The 20,859-nt window shown below is 35.1% G+C and overlaps 1 protein-coding gene across 2 annotated transcripts in view; it reads left to right on the top strand.

Moving 5' to 3' along the window:
• GNB4 (G protein subunit beta 4) overlaps positions 1-20,594 on the top strand; it is a 70,037-nt gene extending 49,443 nt beyond the window's left edge. For both annotated transcript variants that reach the window (XM_036851101.1, XM_036851100.1), the window contains exons 3-10: positions 847-885; positions 1,613-1,719; positions 3,956-4,019; positions 5,451-5,613; positions 6,675-6,741; positions 6,846-7,047; positions 12,104-12,320; positions 16,165-20,594. In XM_036851101.1, coding sequence (XP_036706996.1) covers positions 847-885; positions 1,613-1,719; positions 3,956-4,019; positions 5,451-5,613; positions 6,675-6,741; positions 6,846-7,047; positions 12,104-12,320; positions 16,165-16,271 — 966 coding nt within the window. In that variant the 3' untranslated portion in view covers positions 16,272-20,594. The remainder of the gene's footprint in view (positions 1-846; positions 886-1,612; positions 1,720-3,955; positions 4,020-5,450; positions 5,614-6,674; positions 6,742-6,845; positions 7,048-12,103; positions 12,321-16,164) is intronic.
• Positions 20,595-20,859: the final 265 nt, after the last annotated feature.

The following is a 20,859-nucleotide window of genomic DNA, read 5'->3' as shown; positions in this document are numbered from 1 at the left end:
AATCATTAGGGAAATGCAAATCAAAACCACAATAAGATGCCACTTGACATCCACTAAGATGGCTGTAATAATTTTTTTTGAAAAGAAGAAGAATAAAAAGACAAGAACAGTGTTGGAAGAAATTGGAACCCTCATACATTCCTTGTGGATATGTAAAATGGTGCAGCTACTGTGAAAAACCATTTGACAGTTTCTTAAAATGTTAAACATAGTTACCGTATCACCCACCAATTCCACTTTTAGGTATATACCCAGGAGAATTGAAAACCTATGTTCAAAGCATCATTAATCGTAAAACCAAAAAGTAGAAACAGCATAAATGTTCATAAAATTAATTAATGGGTAAACCAAATGTCATATTTTTATACAGTGGAATATTACTCAGCCATAAAAAGAAATACACATGCTACAACTGAATGAACCTTGAAAACATTACACTAAGTGAAAGAAGCCAGACACAAAAAAGGTCATATATTGTACGATTCCATTTATATGCAATGTCCAGAATGAGCGATCCATTGGAAAGTAAATTAGTGATCACCTGGGGATGGGGGAGGAGGGAATTGGAAGGTATAGGGTTCTTTTTTTGGAGTGATGGAAATGTTCTGGAATTAGGTAATGGTGATGGTTGCACAGCATTGTAAATATGCTAACCAACACAACTACACACCTTAAAGTGATTTAAATGGTTAATTTTATGTTATGTGAATTTTATGTCATTAAACCTTTTAAAAATAAAGATTGTGTGGTACAGTAAGAAGTATATTTCAAATCTATATTTCCAATGAAAATATTATTTTAAATCATACCTATATCTAAATGTATAATCATCTTTCTTTACTTCAGGATGCTAGAAAAGCATGTAATGATGCCACGCTTGTTCAGGTAAAGTTTTTATTTTTCCTCAATTCATTTTATTAATTCACATGAAACTGCTTGATACTGATGCAAATGATGTTCAGATTCTCTTTATTAGTATTTAATTGAAAGAAAAATGAGATCTCTATTTAAAAACACTTTGTAATTTGTCAGATGCTGGTAGAAGTGCTTTTTAAAGCATACCTGTTAAAATGGAAGTCTGCGAAAAAATACAATAAAAATATGTAGATTCATATAGTATATGTTTCTTTTTAGGTAGCTTCTGATTCTTCTGATATGCCCTGGTTAAGATTTTTTTTTCTTATATAAACTATTAGGAAGGTTTCATTAGTTTAATTAATATTGATCATTTTTATTAAGGACATATTTTATGTGCTGTTTAAATATAAAATTGGCTTTCTTTAGATAGTTAAAATTAGAAATGTTTTACTATTTGATCATCTACTATTAGATTTTTATTTGTGGCTGGTTTTTTACTAAGGTTGGAAGGTATGTCTGTTCTTTTTACTTAATAGTCTACAGAAGATGTTCTCACTGGAAGGTGTGCAAATAAATCATACTTTTTCTTGAACCGCATATTAATCCTATAATGACTCTAGGAATTGTTTGTATTAAAATACCTTCAATAGCTATAAATTTGTTTTATGTCTGCTTTTTTGCCTATTAATTGTTTCTACTTTATTTTCTGAGCTATGTCTAAGGTAAAGAATGACATTCTCATCACTTCCTATAGATCACGTCAAATATGGATTCTGTGGGTCGAATACAAATGCGAACAAGACGTACACTGAGGGGTCACCTAGCTAAAATCTATGCTATGCACTGGGGATATGATTCGAGGTTTGTACCTGCCATTTTCAGACTGTGTGCAGAATTATTTTTGTTGAGTCATCATTTGCATTTTCTTTTTAGAAACAACCTATATCTATGAAGTATTTGCAGAAAATGCATCTAATATGAACTCTTTGCTTTTAATAAAAATATTCATTGACACTTTAAAAGTTTAGAAAACTTTAATATGGAAAACAAATTTACCTTTCAGAAATATCCTTTATCAAATGATTTAGGAAAAGCGTTTAGGATTTCTTTTCTTTGTAGTGGGGTATTATACTTTGTTTTTTTTTTAACATGCCAAGGCAGTTTTATTGTGTATTAACATTGAAATTTCAGTTAATAAGGAAATATTTGTTGAATATTGCTATGTACAAGTTACCAGATATTGCCGTAATTATTTATTACCTAAATTCACAAAGGATGGAATTACATAAAACAGTGACATTTTTGTTGAATACATCTTTTATTCCCCTAACCCCATCATACAAGTGTGTGTGTATTGAACACACACACACACATACACACACACACACACACACTCACACAGCCGCCATCTGGATTGCAGTTGGATGGTTGGTCGTGATGATTTACTTTGTTCATAGGGTTACAGTGTGGTCTGTGCTTTTTCCAGAGTATCTGGCAATAGTGCAGAGTATCTGGCACTGCTTCCATAGTGGTTGACTTGTTCCTTTGATTTGGTTCATCTAATTGGGAAAAAGTCTTAACTAAAAAATTATTTTTTAATAGAAGTTGCATATTTTTTCTCTTCTTCCAGGAGAACCTAAAAATGTTGCTACCTGTTGCTAATGCCTGGCACATCTTGATGTAAATAAGATACTTGAATACAGTAATATAGAACTTGTGTCTCTTAGGAGGGAATAAATAAAATTATATAATTGGCAACTGACATAAAGCTAGGCCAAATGTTTTATTCTTTTTCTTAAAGAAGTTTAAGAAGTAATCTATCCATTGAGATAGCAAATGTGTAACTCGAAATACAATCACTTGAAACAATGTTAATGGTTCTTACTTTCTTATAGTTTTCTCAAGACTATTAATCTTAACAGAGAACCAAAAGTGTCAACAGAACCTATCTCACATTGTCTTTCTACCCGTTCTGATTATCAACTTGTAACTTAATGTCCTTCTCAACTCAATGCTGATGATGCCAACTGATTTTTGAAGAACTTTAGGTTCCATCCCATACCCTGTGGTTAGATCTTCCCTTTCATAAAACTTACAGTAATTACTACGTAAGAACCTGATGTTATTTACCTACAGTGAAGGGTGATAGGGACAGGAGGGTGATTCTTTTCACTGTATATCTATCCTTTTGTAGTTTTTGAATTTTATACCATAGTGAAAAATAAAATTCCAAAACAAAACAAAAAATTCAGTGGCAGGCAACTTAGTCAAGAGTTCATATATTTAGCCTGGCAAACAGAGCTTTCTGTAGTTTAAGCCCAGTCTACTTTTCTAAACTGTTTTTCCCATTTCTTACAAACTCTGTGTAACTGGGAAATTCACAATTCCTGAAACACCTGTTGTATTTTTCCACCTCTTGCCATGGAACATACCCTCCTCATAGAACACAGACTTCTCTATCTTTAGCTTTCGAAATTCCATTTTTTCAAGACTTGTTTTCTTTTGCGAGACTACTTGAGTAACCCAGTTAGCACTTATTTGTCCCTCATTTGTTTTCCTATGGCCTTTATTTTATACCACTCCTCTGACTATTTGCATTTACCTAATTTATTTTATTAAATGTCTTATCTCCACCAGATGATGGAGGGCCCCAGGGTAGGCGGTATAGCCTGTATTGTACCCATAACACTGCCTTGCATTCACAGGCTTTCAATTGATATTTTTAGATGGAATGAAACGTGGTTCTTAGGCTTATATGCACTCTACTGTCATTATATTTAAGTCAGTACATACTAAACCAGTCGGCTAATAGCTACCAGAATCTTGAATAAGAACTAGAATGTTATTACCATGAAAAAGTTGAATTATAACCAGAGACATTTTTAGTAAAATGTCTAAAAAATTTTAATGTTGAAATTTTTTGGCATGCAGAATAGATTTTTTTTTAAAGTTGTGAGAATATTTTCTGGTATCAAGTTTTTAATTCGAAAAATTATTTTTGTCTTTTCTGAACTGTTCTACATTAATGCAATGCATAACTAATTTAAACTACTTTTTTCCTCTAAGTGTCACGTTATTTTTGTGTTTGTTCCTCTAGGCTACTAGTCAGTGCTTCCCAAGATGGAAAATTAATTATTTGGGATAGCTATACAACAAATAAGGTAGAGTTTCTTAATCATCCTCTTACATAACCTTTTATTTGGTTTGATGTCCACCAGTTCTTTCCTTTATTCTATTACTTCAAGCTTTAATTTCTTTCCAGGATAAATTTACTCCGTTAATTTTAACTCAGATTCTTTCTTTAGACCTAGTGTTTGCTTTTAATATTTAGCCTTTTTTTTTTTATTCCCAATGACAACTACAGGAATATAGTTCAGTGTGTCTTATTTGAGTCCCATATTTCATACTTGAATATTAGAAGACAGTGTGCATCAGTTTTACTTATAAATGATTTTTTTAAAAGGTCCCATTTCCTAATGTGACAGCGACCGTGCAATTTTTATTTTTAGTTGTGGATAAGCTAAAAGGTTTTCTTTGGTCCACACTAGGCATTGATTTGTGTTTCTGGACTGCTCAGAAGTTACAGTAGATTGGAGGCAAATTACAACTTGTTTAGATCCCTTGGTGGTAAAAGCCAGTGGGTCCTCTTAATGTGTCCACTGGAAGGAACCCTTGACATAGAGGTGTTGAGTGGTCATGAAGAAGCTCCAGGAAAATGCTCACAAGTCAAATACTTCTAGATTCTGTGTGCACTTACACCACTGTTTCTAGTAAAGATTTAGAAGTACTATTTTGTGAAATAAACAGCAACTTCAGCCTGGTTGAGAATTTAAAGCTAGCTAAGACACATTTGTAATATAATAGTTTTTCTGTACAATCAGAATTGAGTGTGTCTTTCAACTATATTTTCCTAAAACAGAAAAATATTCTTTTAGGTTAAGTGAGAGCATAGTAATCCCACAATGTGTTGATTCTGTGTATGGGCCACTTAGCCTTTATGTTCCCATTCACGTTAAACTTTGCTACCTGACCTGCAAATGCTTGGTGTTGGGTAATAAGGCATCATACAGTGGTATGAGTAGATCAGTGCAGACTATTACCATTGTTTGAATTTGAGCCCAGAATATGTGTTATTAGAAGGTCATAGTTCTTTGTGGAAGAACCATTCTGTTCAACTCCAGTACTTATATTATTCAGTGTTACGTTAGAGGAAATTCATCTTTTGAGCACTAATGCAACCAAAAAATTTTATTAAGTTCTTTAACATTTACACTTACTATTTCAAGTGGCTCTGTTAGTGTTGAAATGTCCTATATGTTCTTGTTCTTCTTAAAAGAATACGTTCTGAAAAGAGCACTTCAATCCAAATGATTTGATAATAATACAGAAAATATAACAGGCATTTCAGTGTGCATTAGTATTTTATTTTTTGTTGTTCACTTTCCCAAACCAGTTCATTCTTTATTTTACTTGGCCTGTTTTTTAAGTACATTTAAATTGCAGTAATATTTGCTTCACTGTAAATAGGTTTGAAAAATTACTGACTGTTTTTGTGCTCTTGACTTAGTTTTTGTGCTGTATTTATCCTACAGATGCATGCTATTCCTTTGAGGTCCTCCTGGGTGATGACCTGTGCTTATGCTCCCTCTGGTAATTATGTTGCTTGTGGAGGACTGGACAACATCTGCTCTATATATAACCTGAAAACCAGAGAGGGAAATGTGAGAGTGAGCCGAGAGTTACCAGGTCACACGGGTGAGCCTCACTGCATATTGTCCTTTTCTCCTAAACCTGATTCCTCCTGAAGAATGCGCTGATCAAGGAGAAGGAGTGACAAAGTGCGATCAGCTGGCCAAAGGATGCATATTAATCAAGTGAGAGTAGAAATTACCATGAATCTGGGAAACACTGACTTTTTATAATTATACAAATGATACGACCATACTTCTATTTTTCTTTCAAAAATAGTATTGTTTTTAATATTGTACATCAATTATACATCAGTGAAAAAGAAAGAAAATAAATAAGTCCAAAAAATAGTATTGTTTTTGTAAAAATTATAAATTTATTGTGAAAAATTCGAACAATAATGAAAAATACAAAAAGAAAGCAAATATAATTTTCTGTATTCTCTGCAAACCTATAACAATTATGGGATTTTGGTGCTTAATTATGTAATTGAAAGTGTGTATCAAGATACATTTATGAAGTATTTTTCACTATGTGATAGTGCATTGCTTTATTTGCCAATGTGTACACTGTAGTTCAGTAATATAGTATTTGGTTAGCAGTGTTAATTAGGAATTTATCGCCACTCACCAGGTTTCAGCCTCTCTGGATTCTTGGAAGTACTGTTTGGCTGTGCTTTTTACACAATCTCAATAATGGTATTGTTCCTGCAATTTCCATATTTTGAAGCACAGGTGAATTCTGAGCATTTGAGTGCCACCTTTCCTTCACTGAGGTTTTTAAAGTATTTCTCCAAGGTACTTAACCTAGTCTGCTATAGATTATAATAGATATTTGTATTGAGGATATCTTTCTCTTAGGTAATTGTAGTAGGTGGAAAGGACTGTGTCTTTTACTCAAGTTTGTAACTTTCAGAGTCATCAACACAGCAAATACCTAAGAGAGTTTGTTGATAAAATTCAGTTGCAGGCAGCATAGAGTTGGAAGTAATTAAAAGTAGAACTATAGATTATACTAACAAACACTTGTTGCCCAGGTATCATATTTTTTAAAATATATATTGCTATTTCATATGGTAATTGAATTAATCAGTGATAACCTAACATTTGTTACTCTCTATGTTGTAGGCTACTTGTCCTGCTGTCGTTTTTTAGATGACAGCCAAATTGTTACAAGTTCAGGAGATACAACTTGGTAAGTTTATTCCAGAAGATTACTGATTTTGAGGTTGAGGGTGGTTGTAGGAACTAATGTAAGAAGAGAGAACAGTCATTAATTATTTCTATTTTTAATTATAGTGCTTTATGGGACATCGAAACTGCCCAGCAGACCACTACATTCACTGGGCATTCTGGAGATGTGATGAGTCTTTCTCTGAGTCCTGACATGAGGACTTTTGTTTCTGGTGCTTGTGATGCCTCTTCAAAATTATGGGATATTCGAGATGGAATGTGTAGACAGTCTTTCACTGGCCATGTGTCGGATATTAATGCTGTCAGTGTAAGTGAAGAGCATTTCTAAGGAAAATTTATTGTGCATATAAAGTGTTGAACTCTATAGTATGATTTTAACAACACATTGCCTTCAAGGATTCTTATAAATAGTATGCTTTTATAACATTTAACCCCCAAATAACAAGGGTTTGATTTTTAAAACTGGAAAGGTTTTAATCCATAGGCCTAGGTCCTTATTTGCAGGTAAACAGGAATAAGTTTTTTTTTTTTTTTTCCAGATTTAGAGGGATAGATCATCTTGAGCAAACAAACAGATCATGAGTATCAACAGTGTGTTAAGAGGAGAAAAATGTCCCATCTCTCTGGGGTCAAGGGAACAACCCAAAGAGAGACAGTCAGGAAGACAGAGGCAGCTGTTTAGTATAGAGAGTATAGCTTTTGAAGTCAGCAAACTCTGGATCTTAGTTCTGCTGGGAACCAGCTGTGTGAGATCAGGTGGGCTACTTAACCTCTGTGAGCTACACATTCCTCAGTAGGAATAATGCTACCTACATTAAAGAATAATGTGAAGACTAAATGAAACTATAGATTGGATGCTCAATAAATGGTATAAATTATTTATAATCTCCTTCATATTGGAAAAAAAAAACCCTCAAACAGGTATCCACAAATAGATTAAGCCAGACAATAAGTACTTAGTATATACAAGAATGAACTAGTCATACGTCTTTCTAAATTAAAACTAAAATGGCATTTTGAATGAAAATCAAAATGATTTATCAAACAGTCAGAATTGAGGGGAGGGATATTAAGAGGAGGTGGGATACCGCTTGACTTAGGTAAATTGTCCTATGCGGATCAGATGCCAAAATGTATAGATATGACTAGAATTTCCTAAAGTACTGTAATTGCAAGTGTTTATGGGTATAAGATACACTCTAATTTTGCAAGAAGATATTTTTTGGGAAAAATCGGTTTTTATTTATCATGTGCATATTGAAAGTCAATTTTATATAATATTTAGAGAATATCAGAGAAAGTAAAGGCTGTTACCCCCACCCCCTATTAGGCCAACCTGGTTTGAAGACTAGAATTTTGGAGCAGGCAAACACAATCCTCTCCATCTCTCATCCCACCACCTTTATCAAGTTGATGAGCTTCTCTTCTGTTCCTAGTTTGCTACAGATTTATCAGGAATGAGTGTTGAAGTTTATCAGATGTCTTCTCTTCATCTATTGAGATGATCATGTGGTTTTTCTTTTTCAGTCTGTTAAATGGTGAATTTGTGTGGATTAGTTTTCAAATATTAACCCAACCCTACATTTCTAGGACAAACCTCACTGGGTTATAATGCGTAATCCTTTTTAGTTACTAGTGGATTTGATTTGTTAAAATTTTAAATTTTGCATCCATATTGATAAGTTATTGTATGATTTTTCATTTCTTGAAATGTTTTTTTCTCATTTTGAAAGGGTTCCCTTTTCTCCACATCCTCTTCAGCATTTATTGTTTGTAGATTTTTTGATGATGGCCATTCTGACCAGTGTGAGATGATACCTCATTGTAGTTTTGATTTGCATTTTTCTGATAATTAGTGATGTTGAGTCATCTGTATGTCTTCTTTGGAGAAATGTCTATTTAGATCTTCTGCCCATTTTTTGATTGGGTTCTTTGTTTTTTTGATATTGAGCTGCATGAGCTGTTTGTGTGTTTTGGAGATTAATCCCTTGTCAGTCGCATCATTTGTAGATATTTTATGCCATTCTGTAGGTTGTCTTTTTGTTTTGTTAATATTTATTTATTTTATTTATTTATTTTCTTTATTTTTTTGGCTGCGTTGGGTCTTAGTTGCGGCATGCAGGATCTTTCATTGCGATGCAGGCTCTTTGTCGTGGTGCATGGGCTTCTCTCTAGTTGTGGCATGTGGATTTTCTCTCTCTGGTTGTGGCACATGGGCTCCAGGGCACATGGGCTCTGTAGTTGCGGTACGTGGGCTCTCTCATCGAGGTGCACGAGCTCAGTAGTTGTGGTGCATGGGCTTAGTTGCCCTGCGGCATGTGGAATCTTAGTTCCCTGACCAGGAATTGAACCCACGTACCCTGCATTGGAAGGCGGATTCTTTACCACTGGACCACCAGGGAAGTCCCTGTCTTTTTGTTTTGTTTATGGTTTCCTTTGCTGTGCAAAAGCTTTTAAATTTGATTAGGTCTCATTTGTTTATTTTTGTTTTTATTTCCATTACTCTAGGAAAGGATCCAAAAAGATATTACTGCAATTTATATCAAAGGGTGTTCTGCCTATGTTTTCCTCTAAGAGTTTTACAGTATCCAGTCTTATGCTTAGATCTTTAATCCATTTTGAGTTTATTTTTGTGTGTAGTGTTAGAGAATGTTCTACTCTCATGCTTTTCCATGTAGCTGTCCAGTTTTCCCAGCACCACTTATTGAAGAGACTGTCTTTTCTCCATTGTATCTTCTTGCTTCTTTTGTTGTAGATTAATTGACCATAAGTGTGTGGGTTTATTTCTGGGCTTTCTATCCTGTTCCATTGATTTGTATGTTTGTTTTTGTGCCAGTAACATACTGTTTTGATTACTGTAGCTTTGTAGTATACTCTGAAGTCAGGGAGCCTGATTCCTCCAGCTTTGTTTTTCTTTCTCAAGATTGCTTTGGCTCTTCAGGGTCTTTTGTGTTTCCATACAAATTTAAAATTTTTTTGTTCTAGTTCTGTGAAAAAATGCCCTTGGTAGTTTGATAGGAATTGCATTGAATCTGTAGATTGCCTTGGGTAGTATACTCATTTTGGCAATATTGATTCTTCCAATTCAAGAACATGGTATAAGATTTCCTTTTTTTATGGCTAATATTCCATTGTGTGTATGTATGTGTGTGTGTATGTGTATATCTCACATCTTCTTTATCCATTCTTCTATCAATGGACACTGAGGTTGCTTCCAGATCTTGGCTATTCTAAACAATGCTGCAGTGAACAGGGTGCATGTATATCTTTTCCAATTAGTGTTTTTGTTTTCTTGAGGTAAATACACAGAAGTGAAATTGCTGGATCATATGGTAGTTCTATTTTTAATTTTTTGAGGAACCTACATACTGTTTTCCATAGTGGCTACACCAGTTTACATTCCCACCAACAACACATGAGGGATATTTTCTCCACATCCTTGCCAACACTTGTTATTTGTTGTCTTTTTGATAATAGCCATTTTGACAGGTGTGAGGTGCTGTCTCATTGTGGTTTTTATTTGCATTTCCTTGATGATTAGTGATGTTGAGCATCTTTTCGTGTGTCTATTTGCCATTTGTATGTCTTCTTTGGAAAAATGTCTCTTCAGTTCCTCTGCTCATATTTTAATTGGGTTGTTTGTTTTTTTGATATTGACTTTTGTGAATTCTTTGTATGTTTTGGATATATTGTTTGCAAATATCTTCTCCCATTCAGTAGGCTGCCTTTTCCTTTTGTCAGTAGTTTTCTTCACTGTGCAAAAGCTTTTTCTAGTTTGATGTAGTCCCATTTGTTTATTTTTGCTTTTGTTTTCCTTGCCTGAGGAGACAGATCCAAAAAAATACTGCTAAGACCAGTGTCAAAGAGCGTACTGCCTGGGAACTCCCCGGTGGTCTGATGGTTAGGACTTTGTGCTTTCACTGCTGAGGGGGACCTGGGTTTGATCCCTGGTCAGGGAACTAAGATCCCACAAGCTGCGCAATGCAGCCAAAAAAAAAAAAAAAAAGAATACTGCCTGTATTTTCTTCTGGGAGTTTTATGATTTCAGGTCTTACATGTAAGTATTTAATCCATTTTGAGTTTATTTTTATATATGGTGTGAGAAAGTCATCCAGTTCGATGCTTTTGCATCCAGCTGACCAGTTTTCCCAACACCATTTATTGAAGAGGCTGCCTTTTCCTCATTTTATATTCTTGCCTCCTTTGTTGTTGACTGTGTGTGCATGGGTTTATTTCTGGGCTTTCTATTCTGTTCCATTGATCTATGTGTCTGTTTTAGTGTCAGCAACATACTGTTTTGATTACTATAGTTTTGTAGTAGTTTGAAATCAGGGAGAGTGATACCTCCAAAAAATGGCTTTATATTTTTAAAAAAGTAAACAATATTAGAAGGCAAATGACAAACTATAAAATATTTGCCACAAAGAAAACAAATTTATATTCTTCATTTTATTCCTACACATCAGCAAGTACTAACAGAGTAATACAGATGACCAATAGATATATGAAGTGATTTCCTCTTTGTAAAAAGTGTTGAGTAGTGCCACAGTATCTGAGAAAGGGGATTCACAAACTAATAATGCGTAGTTTTCTTTACTACTAGCTTAACTTTATAACCTAGCCTAACTGGGTGAGTTTTGTTCTCTTTTATAAAATGTTTCCTGGGGCTTCCCTGGTGGTGCAGTGGTTGGGAGTCTGCCTGCCAGTGCAGGGGCCACGGGTTCGGGCCCTGGTTCTGGGAAGATCCCGCGTGCCGCGGAGCGGCTAGGCCCGTGCGCCACAATTGCTGAGCCTGCGCGTCTGGAGCCTGTGCTCCGCAACAGGAGAGGCCGCAATGGTGAGAGGCCCGCGCACCGCGATGAGGAGTGGCCCCCGCTCGCCGCAGCTGGAGAGAGCCCTCGCACAGAAACGAAGACCCAGCACAGCCAAAATAAATAAATAATTAATTTAAAAAAAAATTTAAAAAAAAAATGTTTCCTATTTATTTCTCATAATGAGATTATTGGAACATTTAAGAGTATACATACATATATAAATTCTATAAATAGTAATATTTGATTTAAACGTTTTAGTAAGACATATGGAGGACCAGAGCCAGGATATTTTGAGTACTTGCTTTGTGCTGAACAGTGGGTTATGGGTACTTTGCATGTGTTATTTCATTCAGCCCTAACCAACACACTAAATTCTGAAACTAAGACTCAAGTGTTTAAGAATCTTTAGTGCCTAACATCATTCACCTGGTACGAAGCCAAGTTGGAATTTGAATCTAGGTTTGTCTTACCCCAGAGTCTATTATTACACTGCCTCACATAATTTTTGTGTACTTCTACGGAATAAATGTTTGTTGCTTTTCTTTCTAGTTTTTCCCAAATGGATATGCCTTTGCCACTGGCTCTGATGATGCTACTTGCCGGCTCTTTGACCTTCGTGCAGACCAAGAGTTATTATTGTATTCTCATGATAATATCATCTGTGGGATCACTTCCGTAGCCTTCTCAAAAAGTGGGCGTCTCCTGTTGGCTGGGTATGATGACTTCAATTGTAACGTATGGGACACACTAAAAGGAGATCGTGCAGGTTAGTGAATAAATACACATTAGGTTTTGATTTTGTCAGGAAATGTGAAAAAGTTCCCATCGGTTGTTTCTGGGGCCCCCATGGACACCCTGGGGAATGGCAACGTGGCAGTTCTCATTCATGGTCATTGTTGATCTTTGAGTGCAGTTACAGTCCATAAACCATATTTATGTTTCTGTTTTCTGAAGAGTAATATCTGATTCTATATTTTCTTGTTTGGTAAGTTTTGACATAAAGATGAATAGTGAATATAATTTAGTATGGTCTTTTCCAAATTACAGTTCTCTTATAACCTGACAGGAAACATGGATCTTCTTTTTGGCTCAGATCTTGTATGGGACAGGACATGGAACCACTGTCTCCCCTTAACCCCATACTCTGTGTTCTTCCCTGCAGATTCCAGAATATTAGCATCAAGTCCTACTGGGGACTGTCATTAATAACAAATTACAGAGTGACTTAAAATTTTTTTAGAATCAAAATTATACTCAAGGAATCAAATAGGTCTACATGGCTTGTTACCAAAACACAGCAGTCCTCTGACCCCAGCCCATGTTCTCTGCTCCCAGTGGTAGCTACTTTTAAGTATTTACTTTTATATCTTTAAAGAATATCCTGTATTGATTTTTTTTTTTTTTTTTTTTTTTACTTTTAAGCATTATCTGTGGAGGGTTTGGATTCAACATCCCTCCTCCCACCACAGCTTCCATCTTCCAGTTTTTCCCATGTAGTGAATTTTGTTTAGAACATCAGTCAGTGTTTATTACACAATTATGAATTTTTAAACAGTACTTACTGCCAAGCAGTGAGGTATATGCTGTGACTTCTTTTGCTGTGCTGCTTTTGAATATTCTCTAGGGTCAAATTAATTTTTTGGCTTACATTCTTAGTTTTGATGTACTTCTCACTAATTAATCTTCAAACTTTTTGCAAGTTTTGATATGTTCGGGAGTAGATCCATTTTCATCCCTCATTCTGGGCATTCAGTGGACCTTTTCAACCTGGAAACGTATACCCTGTAGTACTTGGAAGTTTAGGAGGCTTATTTAATTGGTTGGACTTTTTTCTCCATTATCTTTCTGTTTATAGAACTCCCATTATTCTTTTATATATATATATATATATATATATATATATATATATATATATATATAACTTTATTTATTTATTTGTTTGTTTATTTATGGCTGCACTGGGTCTTCGTTACTGCACACAGGCTTTCTCTAGTTGTGGCGAGCGGGGGCTACTCTTCGTTGCGGTGCGCAGGCTTCTCATTGTGGTGTCTTCTCTTGTTGTGGAGCACAGGCTCTAGGCATGCGGGCTTCAGTAGTTGCAGCACGCAGGCTCAGTTGTTGTGGCTCACAGGCTCTAGAGTGCAGGCTCAGTAGTTGTGGCCCAAGGGTTTAGTTGCTCCGCAGCATGTGGGATCTTCCCGGACCAGGACTCGAACCCCTGTCCCCTGCATTGGCAGGTGGATTCTTAACCACTGCGCCACCAGGGAAGCCCAGAACTCCCATTATTCTGATGTTGGACTTCTTGGACTTTCTTATTAGTTTCTCTCATATTTTCCATCTGTCTTTTTTTGCTCCATGTTCTGGGAGAAATCCTTGCCTTTTCTTTCCATGAACCTTCTGTTAAGCTTTGGTTTTCCATTTTTGCTACCATCTTTTTGAGAGTTTTTTTTTCAGGGCCCCCATTCTTTTTTTCATGAATAAAAGTCTTTTGTTTTTCTGGGGCCATTAATGAAAGCCTTTTTTGAAGTTTTCTTCTGTAAGCATAATCTTTTGTTTTCCAAGTTGCCTTTTTTCCCCCTTCTTTCTTATTTTTTCAGTCTCCTATCTATTATATTTCCTTAAAACTCTGGTGATTCTTAGCCTCTTATTTATCCTTAAGAGTGAGGCACTAAAACTGTTTGAAAGCCCTCTGCCCATGGATGGGGTGTACTGACTGTAGGCCTCACTGAACAGTGAATCTGGCCGGGCTTTCATTGGGGAACCTCTGATATATCTTATGGCCTTTTTTCCCTTGGGCCAGCTGTCTTCTCTGAGGTGGATTGTTCCACTTTTCTACCTGAAGTATATAAGCTGACTGACAGTTTGGGGGCTGATTTCCGGGAAAAAGCTGGGGTGCAAGACAATTAGCAAGTAAACTCACTTATTCCCCATTTTCAGCAGTTTCACCAATCTCAACTGTGCCTATTTTCTTCTAGTTAAGAGACCCTCTTTTACTCTCTCTGGCAAATAAGTCTCTAGTCTTATGTTCTAGTGCAGGATGATAAATCATGTGACTCTGCAGAGTGAAGGAAGAGACCTGGGGAGTCTGATTCCTGGACACTTTCTAATGCAGCCTCAGTTTACCCCATCTTTGCCCATGTCCGGTTCCAGAGATACCTGGTTCCACTAGTATCTGACCCTTTTGGAGGTCCTGCAGTTTGCTTTTGTTTCTTGGCTTATCAGACCATTTGCTTTGAACTTAGCATTTTGGGGTCCACTAACACACTTACCATCATACATCTCACAAAATTTTGTTGCCACTGCTTGCTCTCATATCCTTGCTGTCCTTGTGGGTTTATGTCCTTGCCCTTTTAAACACCTATACAGTTGCTGAGGTTTCTGAGGGAGTGGAGGCAATGTCAACATTACCAGGAATAATTTTCTACAACCTCTCTTGAGACTGCAGAAAAGTTCACGGGTTAGCATTTTGCAAGTAAATTTTTGGAGATACTCTCTTGTCCAAAGCCAATTACTTTTTTGAGGTATTAGGTGTTTTGCTTGGATCGAATCAATTAATATCCATAACAAAATAAAAACATGTTTGTTTTCCATATTTTTTTAAACATATGCTTGAGTTTTAGTTTTGCTTTGCTTACAGCTGTTTGGTTTCAAGTTGACTCAACTGGATACTTTGACCTTAAAATTGAAATGTGACTCATGAATTGCTAATTCATTCTTCTTTCCAATATGACTTGGAGTATTTAGTCACAATGGTCATTTTTTGTTATTTCAACCCATAATGGTAAATTTGCCTGTTGCCAAACATTGCCATACTGAAGGTACTGCACAGAATATTAACGAGTTAGACAAGATGAACTTCTGTTCCTGAGATTGGGTGAAAATCATATGCTTAATTACATATGGAGATAATGAAAACTCAAACAGTATATTAAAGAAAAAATTCTTTTTGAGAATTTGATATATTCTAATTTTTCTTTTAAATCTTTACTTTTCTCATTTTCCTCCCAAATATTTGGGAATATTTAATTTTATTCTTTGTAGTGGTCAGAAGATCAAATAGGTTAAATATACAAAAGAAAACTAAGACTAGATGAGTTTGATGGTTTCAGAAAGTTATGACCAAAACATTCCAGGGTTTGGTGGTTAAAGGAATAAAGTAAATAAATTATGTTGTTATTTTTGGAAGTGGTAGTATAAGTCAGCTTCATTCTCATGTTTTTGTTGTTCTGGTGGTAAAAGTTCATTGAACTTCATTTAAAATTTTGTTTTTGTTGAAAATAGCATAGCTTATTGGCAAAATTTAGAAGTGTCATGAACTTATTAGAGATGTAAAATAAAAGTCTGCATGTCGAACAGATGATTTTGAACATAAGCATAACTATAAAATAATTTTTCAAAAATGAAAAACACAATTTGATGCACATGTCAGAAGTTCACGTAATACAAAGAATTTTATTTTACCTACATGCCCAGCTTACCCCTGGCACTCAGTCTCTCAACTCAGGGGAACCTGTTAGCTTTTAAGTACCCTCCCAGATCTTTTATGCATACACTTGTTTAATTCTAAAACTTGCCCATTGCTAACTTTTTACTGAACTTTTGTTTTTCAGGTGTTCTTGCTGGTCATGACAACCGTGTCAGCTGTTTAGGTGTAACTGATGATGGCATGGCTGTGGCAACAGGGTCTTGGGACAGTTTTCTTAGAATCTGGAATTAACAGCACAAATTTTCTGTTCTCCACTGATACCTGGAGAAATCCGTACTACAGCCTATAGCTGTGAAAAAGAATTTACCTTATATTTGCAGGTGAAGATTTTTCTATTAAAATTATTATACACGAAAAGAAGCTTTCAGTAAACTACAAAACAAAAAAAGGTGAAAACAAGGTAAAGGTGCTTGCTGAGATCAGGACCAGTGTATTAATTTGAGGAGTTGAGCTAATTTAACCTTGATGAATTTTTGCTTGTACTGTCTAGAAGTTTTTTCTTTGTGTAGAACAGAATGTACACATTATAGCAGCCTATCATGTTTGAGAGTATGTGTCTGCATTTTTTAAGAACTACATTTTTAACCTTGTATACCTTAAAAAGTGTCATAGTTTTGAGTTTTGTAGTGGAGGAACCAGGCACAGTAATAGATGGAAGTGATACCATTGATGTGTGTACTGATGTTTGAAGCAAGTCTCCTTGTATTCCGACCATTTTGATCTGAAAGAGATCCTGGTTGCTTACTGTTGACAGGCCTAGGTACCACTGAAGGGAGTCCTTGTGAATATCATTAGTTTCTGCTATATCCTCTGCCATCTTATCAATTTAAATTCGTGCTCATGTTTAGTCTTTTGAAGGGGACATAATCTGATGGCCAGGGAATAGAGATCTCACTCTGAAATTTTAGACATACATAAGAAACTCATATTACATTAATTGGTAGATAGCAGTAATCACATGAGAATGGTTCTTGTTATTCTAAAAAGCTGGTTATGATCAAATGACACTTAGGTAGCATTCGAAATAGCTGGGGTTTCCTATTGATTTCATATTCTAGAACTGAGTTTGTAAGGTGCACTCATTTCAGAAGATGAACATTTGGACTGTCCTTGCATCTGAAGGATTTTTCCCAGTGTTCTCCATCAATGTGTATCTAGGTAGGAAAAATAATGTGATGGCATTACGTTTTTGAAAGAAGTATAAAATCTAACCAATCACCAGGTCTGACTAGTTATAATCTTTAAGGTTGCTTTATGAATTTATGTTCACATAATATAAAATCTGAATTGATGTTAACTCTCTGTGCCTTCAAAAATTTAAAAAGCAGACATTCAAGCTTTTTGATCTTCTATAATATTTCCTCCCATTAGCACAAAATATTGGTTTCTAAGTGGTTTTGCTTCAAAGGATACCAAGATCAAAGTGACCCCCACTTTAAAGCCAAAAGAAGATTCTAAGAGCAGTTCTTGAAGGGGTCAGAGGGAAATACTAAGCAATTCCTCTGCTTGTCAGTGATATAATAATGTGTGTATTACTAGAATGGGCCCCCTTGAACTTAAACAGAGATCCTTGCCCCTTGGATTTCTCTCTTAAAAATAATCTAAATGATTGACAGTAGAAGATTGTTAGTCTTCTTTGATGGTAAAGTCGTGGGGTTTTTCTGATGTAGGAGTGCATTTTGTTTTGTAACTTAGTAAACTGTGTCAGTAACTGTTGAGATAGGTCTGTTAACTTTTGATCACCTGTAACCCTAACCTAAATACTCCCAAATTTTACTTGTAAATTTTCATTTTTATATTGTGGATGTGCTAGTAAGTGCATCAACCATAATGAAATCAGTAACTGTTTTAAGATACTAAAAAGAATAAAATGGAAAAAGGAAGATTAAGATATAGGACCAAAAAAACAGACTGTTGTAGATGGCAGGCATGAATGTATATTTATATACACATTCAAGATTTCTATGAACTTTAGCTGTTAATGTTTGTGGACTATTTGTATCACTTCATAAAGAGCAGCTCTTTGAGATAAGGCAAGAATACTTCAAACGGACATATTCATTTCCAAAAATAGAAAGGGGTGAGGGTTTACCATGTAGTTCAGCAATTTATTCCAAAATCCTCTTCAAGAAAGCACTTCTACCATGTGCAAAATAGCCTTATATATATAAAAAGAGAGTATCTCCTCTACTTTGGAAGTGGTTCTAGTAACAAGATACTTTAGTCAGAGGCACACAGACTATAAGAAGTCTGTGGTCTTCAAAATGTTAATAAAAATGATTTAATGTTATTAAAGTTTTTGTAGATAGTTAAAAAGCAATTCCCGTAATTAAATATGTACTAGGCAACTGAAAACTAACAACTACTACGGCTATTATGACCGTATTATACATATGACCGAATGGTGACCTCATTACCACATTAACTTACTATTTAAACCTTTGTTTAGTGATACGGGTTCCAGTTGCTCAATATTTCTTTACTTGCAGTTTGAGTTCATCTGCTCGTCTAATTCTTTTGTGCATAAGAACTTCCTAAAGTCAGTATAATTTGTAGAAGCACAGTACAGTTTGAATCTCAGTTTTTCAAAACTTAAAAAAATATACGGCCAAAAGTAGTTTTAAGGAATTTTATCAATGTTGCAGTTCTGGTGCCTGATTTTTTTTCTTTTTACCTAAGAAACATTTAAACGTCATGCGCCTCAGTTAGGTTTATTTGTAGAGTCTTTAATCACTTCATAAAGAACAGTTTTTTTTTAAGATGTGGCAAGAATATTTTAAAGGCACATATTCTTTTCTAAAGCAAAGTGGAGTGATTGCCATGTGTTTCAGCAACTCATCCCATAAACCTGCTAAAGAAAGCACTCTGTGCTCTCAGCCAAGACCATCACCTCCACTTTGATGGACAGGCCTCATTTTGGGCAGCTGTGCTATCAGAGATTTAGACTAAATATCCAAGATCCCTCCCTAGCTCAGATTTTTATAGTTGTGAGTCTGCGGTTACAACAGCATATTGAATTCCATCTTCAGAGAGGCAAAGATTTAGGCTTAGTATTTCATGAGATACTTAAGTATCAAGAGATACTTAATTCTTCAAGAGAGCCTAGTAAGCAATCTCCTTATTTTAATTTAGACTCAGTTGAACTGATGAACACTGCATGATGATAGTAAACTAGTTTCCTAGACATAACAGAGGTAGGTGCTTCTGGAATATGTTAAGTGATTTTAAAGTTAACATATTGAAAGAGAAATGGATCTTGGCTTCTCCAGGTGACAAAGTGAAATTTTTATTGTTGCTAAAAAAAAAAATACTGTGCCAATATTATATAACTAACCTTCTCCAACACTTTTGATGTCTTAGATTTAGTAATATTATTAAGACTTTTAAAAATGAAGACATTCAGGGAAATTTATGCTTGATCATTGGTGAATGTCTCACAGTTTAAAGTGTAACAGTTGAATACTTGTGGCTTACCTGTTGATGTGTTTAAACGTTAATGGAAAGTGATTAAACAATCTCCCAAATGGACCTATGATTTTAGTAATAAAGATGTTCTTTCTAAAATCTTCACAGTGTGAGTCAGACTTAAAAACATTTTTAAATTAAGTACTATGTTCAGTTTCTAATCTCCCTTTTGCCACTGCGGAAAGCAAACTTTTAAAGTGTTTCTTACCTCCTGTTAGGATTTTTAAAACACCCACCAGTCAGACTATCTTGTGAGAAATGGTAGCACAGTGAATAAAATTGGTATTTTAAATTAGGTTAAGTAGAATGTGAAGTACCCTTCATATTTACTAGTTTTTCTCCCATTGTTCATTGTAAGTTGCCTTAAATTCAGTGCTATATTTAAAAGTATTGGTTATAATAGGTACTCAGTAAAGTGGTCTGTAGTTGAATGTCTAAGCTAGCATTGTTTTAAAAAGTAATTTATTAATCAGAATGATGGTACACCTTGTGTTTAGCAAATTTGTTTGCATGTTGATAAAATTTCCTAAGTCTTTTCTCTTAAATCCAATTGATCCTACAAAATAGTTGATTAATGCAGCATATGAAAAAGCTGGTTATATGTTTCAACTGGTGTTAAATGTGCCTGACAAAATCTTACATCATACAGTATTTTTTAATTAATAGAACTTCAGTGATATACTTGGTAGATATTTCAAGCCTTTTCTGTGTCTTACACAATGGTGCTCTATCCTATTGTTTTCTCTTTTCAAAGAAGCATCTGAACACTTGCATTTGCATATTCTTATCCAAAGGCATTCACATCTAAGTGGGTTTTTTAAGTTGATTAAAATGTTTTTCTTCACCTAGAATGGTTGCTACAACAGCTGTGGCCAACTGAATCTGAATGTCAGTAGTTTGTGGGAAAGGTGAATGTATTAGATTAAAGCTCTTAGAAAAAAGCTTTAAACCAAACTATGGACTTGTATCATGATTTAACAGTATTCTTGAATCTTTCTTGCAGTAATTCGTTCCTTTAGTTGTACAGTAGCTCTGTGAAATAATGTTGCTGTGAATTGATACTGTAATCAATAAAGTGCTTTTAACAGATTTCATGTAGCATGTTTTTAGAATTACTTGTAAGTCCCAGAACTAAACTCCAAGCCCAATAGTTCATGTTCAGTTCTAATTCCTTTATCTAAACATTGGTAATTATTTTCTTCATGAAAAATGAAGGGGCTGCTGGAAGCAAGGAAGAGATTGGCGTGCCACTGACCTATTCTGTAGTACTGTGAATGTTTGTTAGCCTACTGTTAAAAGGCCACAGATTTTCATCAAAAAGCGAAATTGTCATTTTTTTCCCTTAAAGCTCCCT

Source organism: Balaenoptera musculus, chromosome 4 (assembly GCF_009873245.2).
Source record: "Balaenoptera musculus isolate JJ_BM4_2016_0621 chromosome 4, mBalMus1.pri.v3, whole genome shotgun sequence".
NCBI lineage: Eukaryota > Metazoa > Chordata > Mammalia > Artiodactyla > Balaenopteridae > Balaenoptera > Balaenoptera musculus.
The sequence above is the reverse complement of the archived record's forward strand: the minus strand, read 5'-3'. Positions and strand labels throughout refer to the sequence as shown.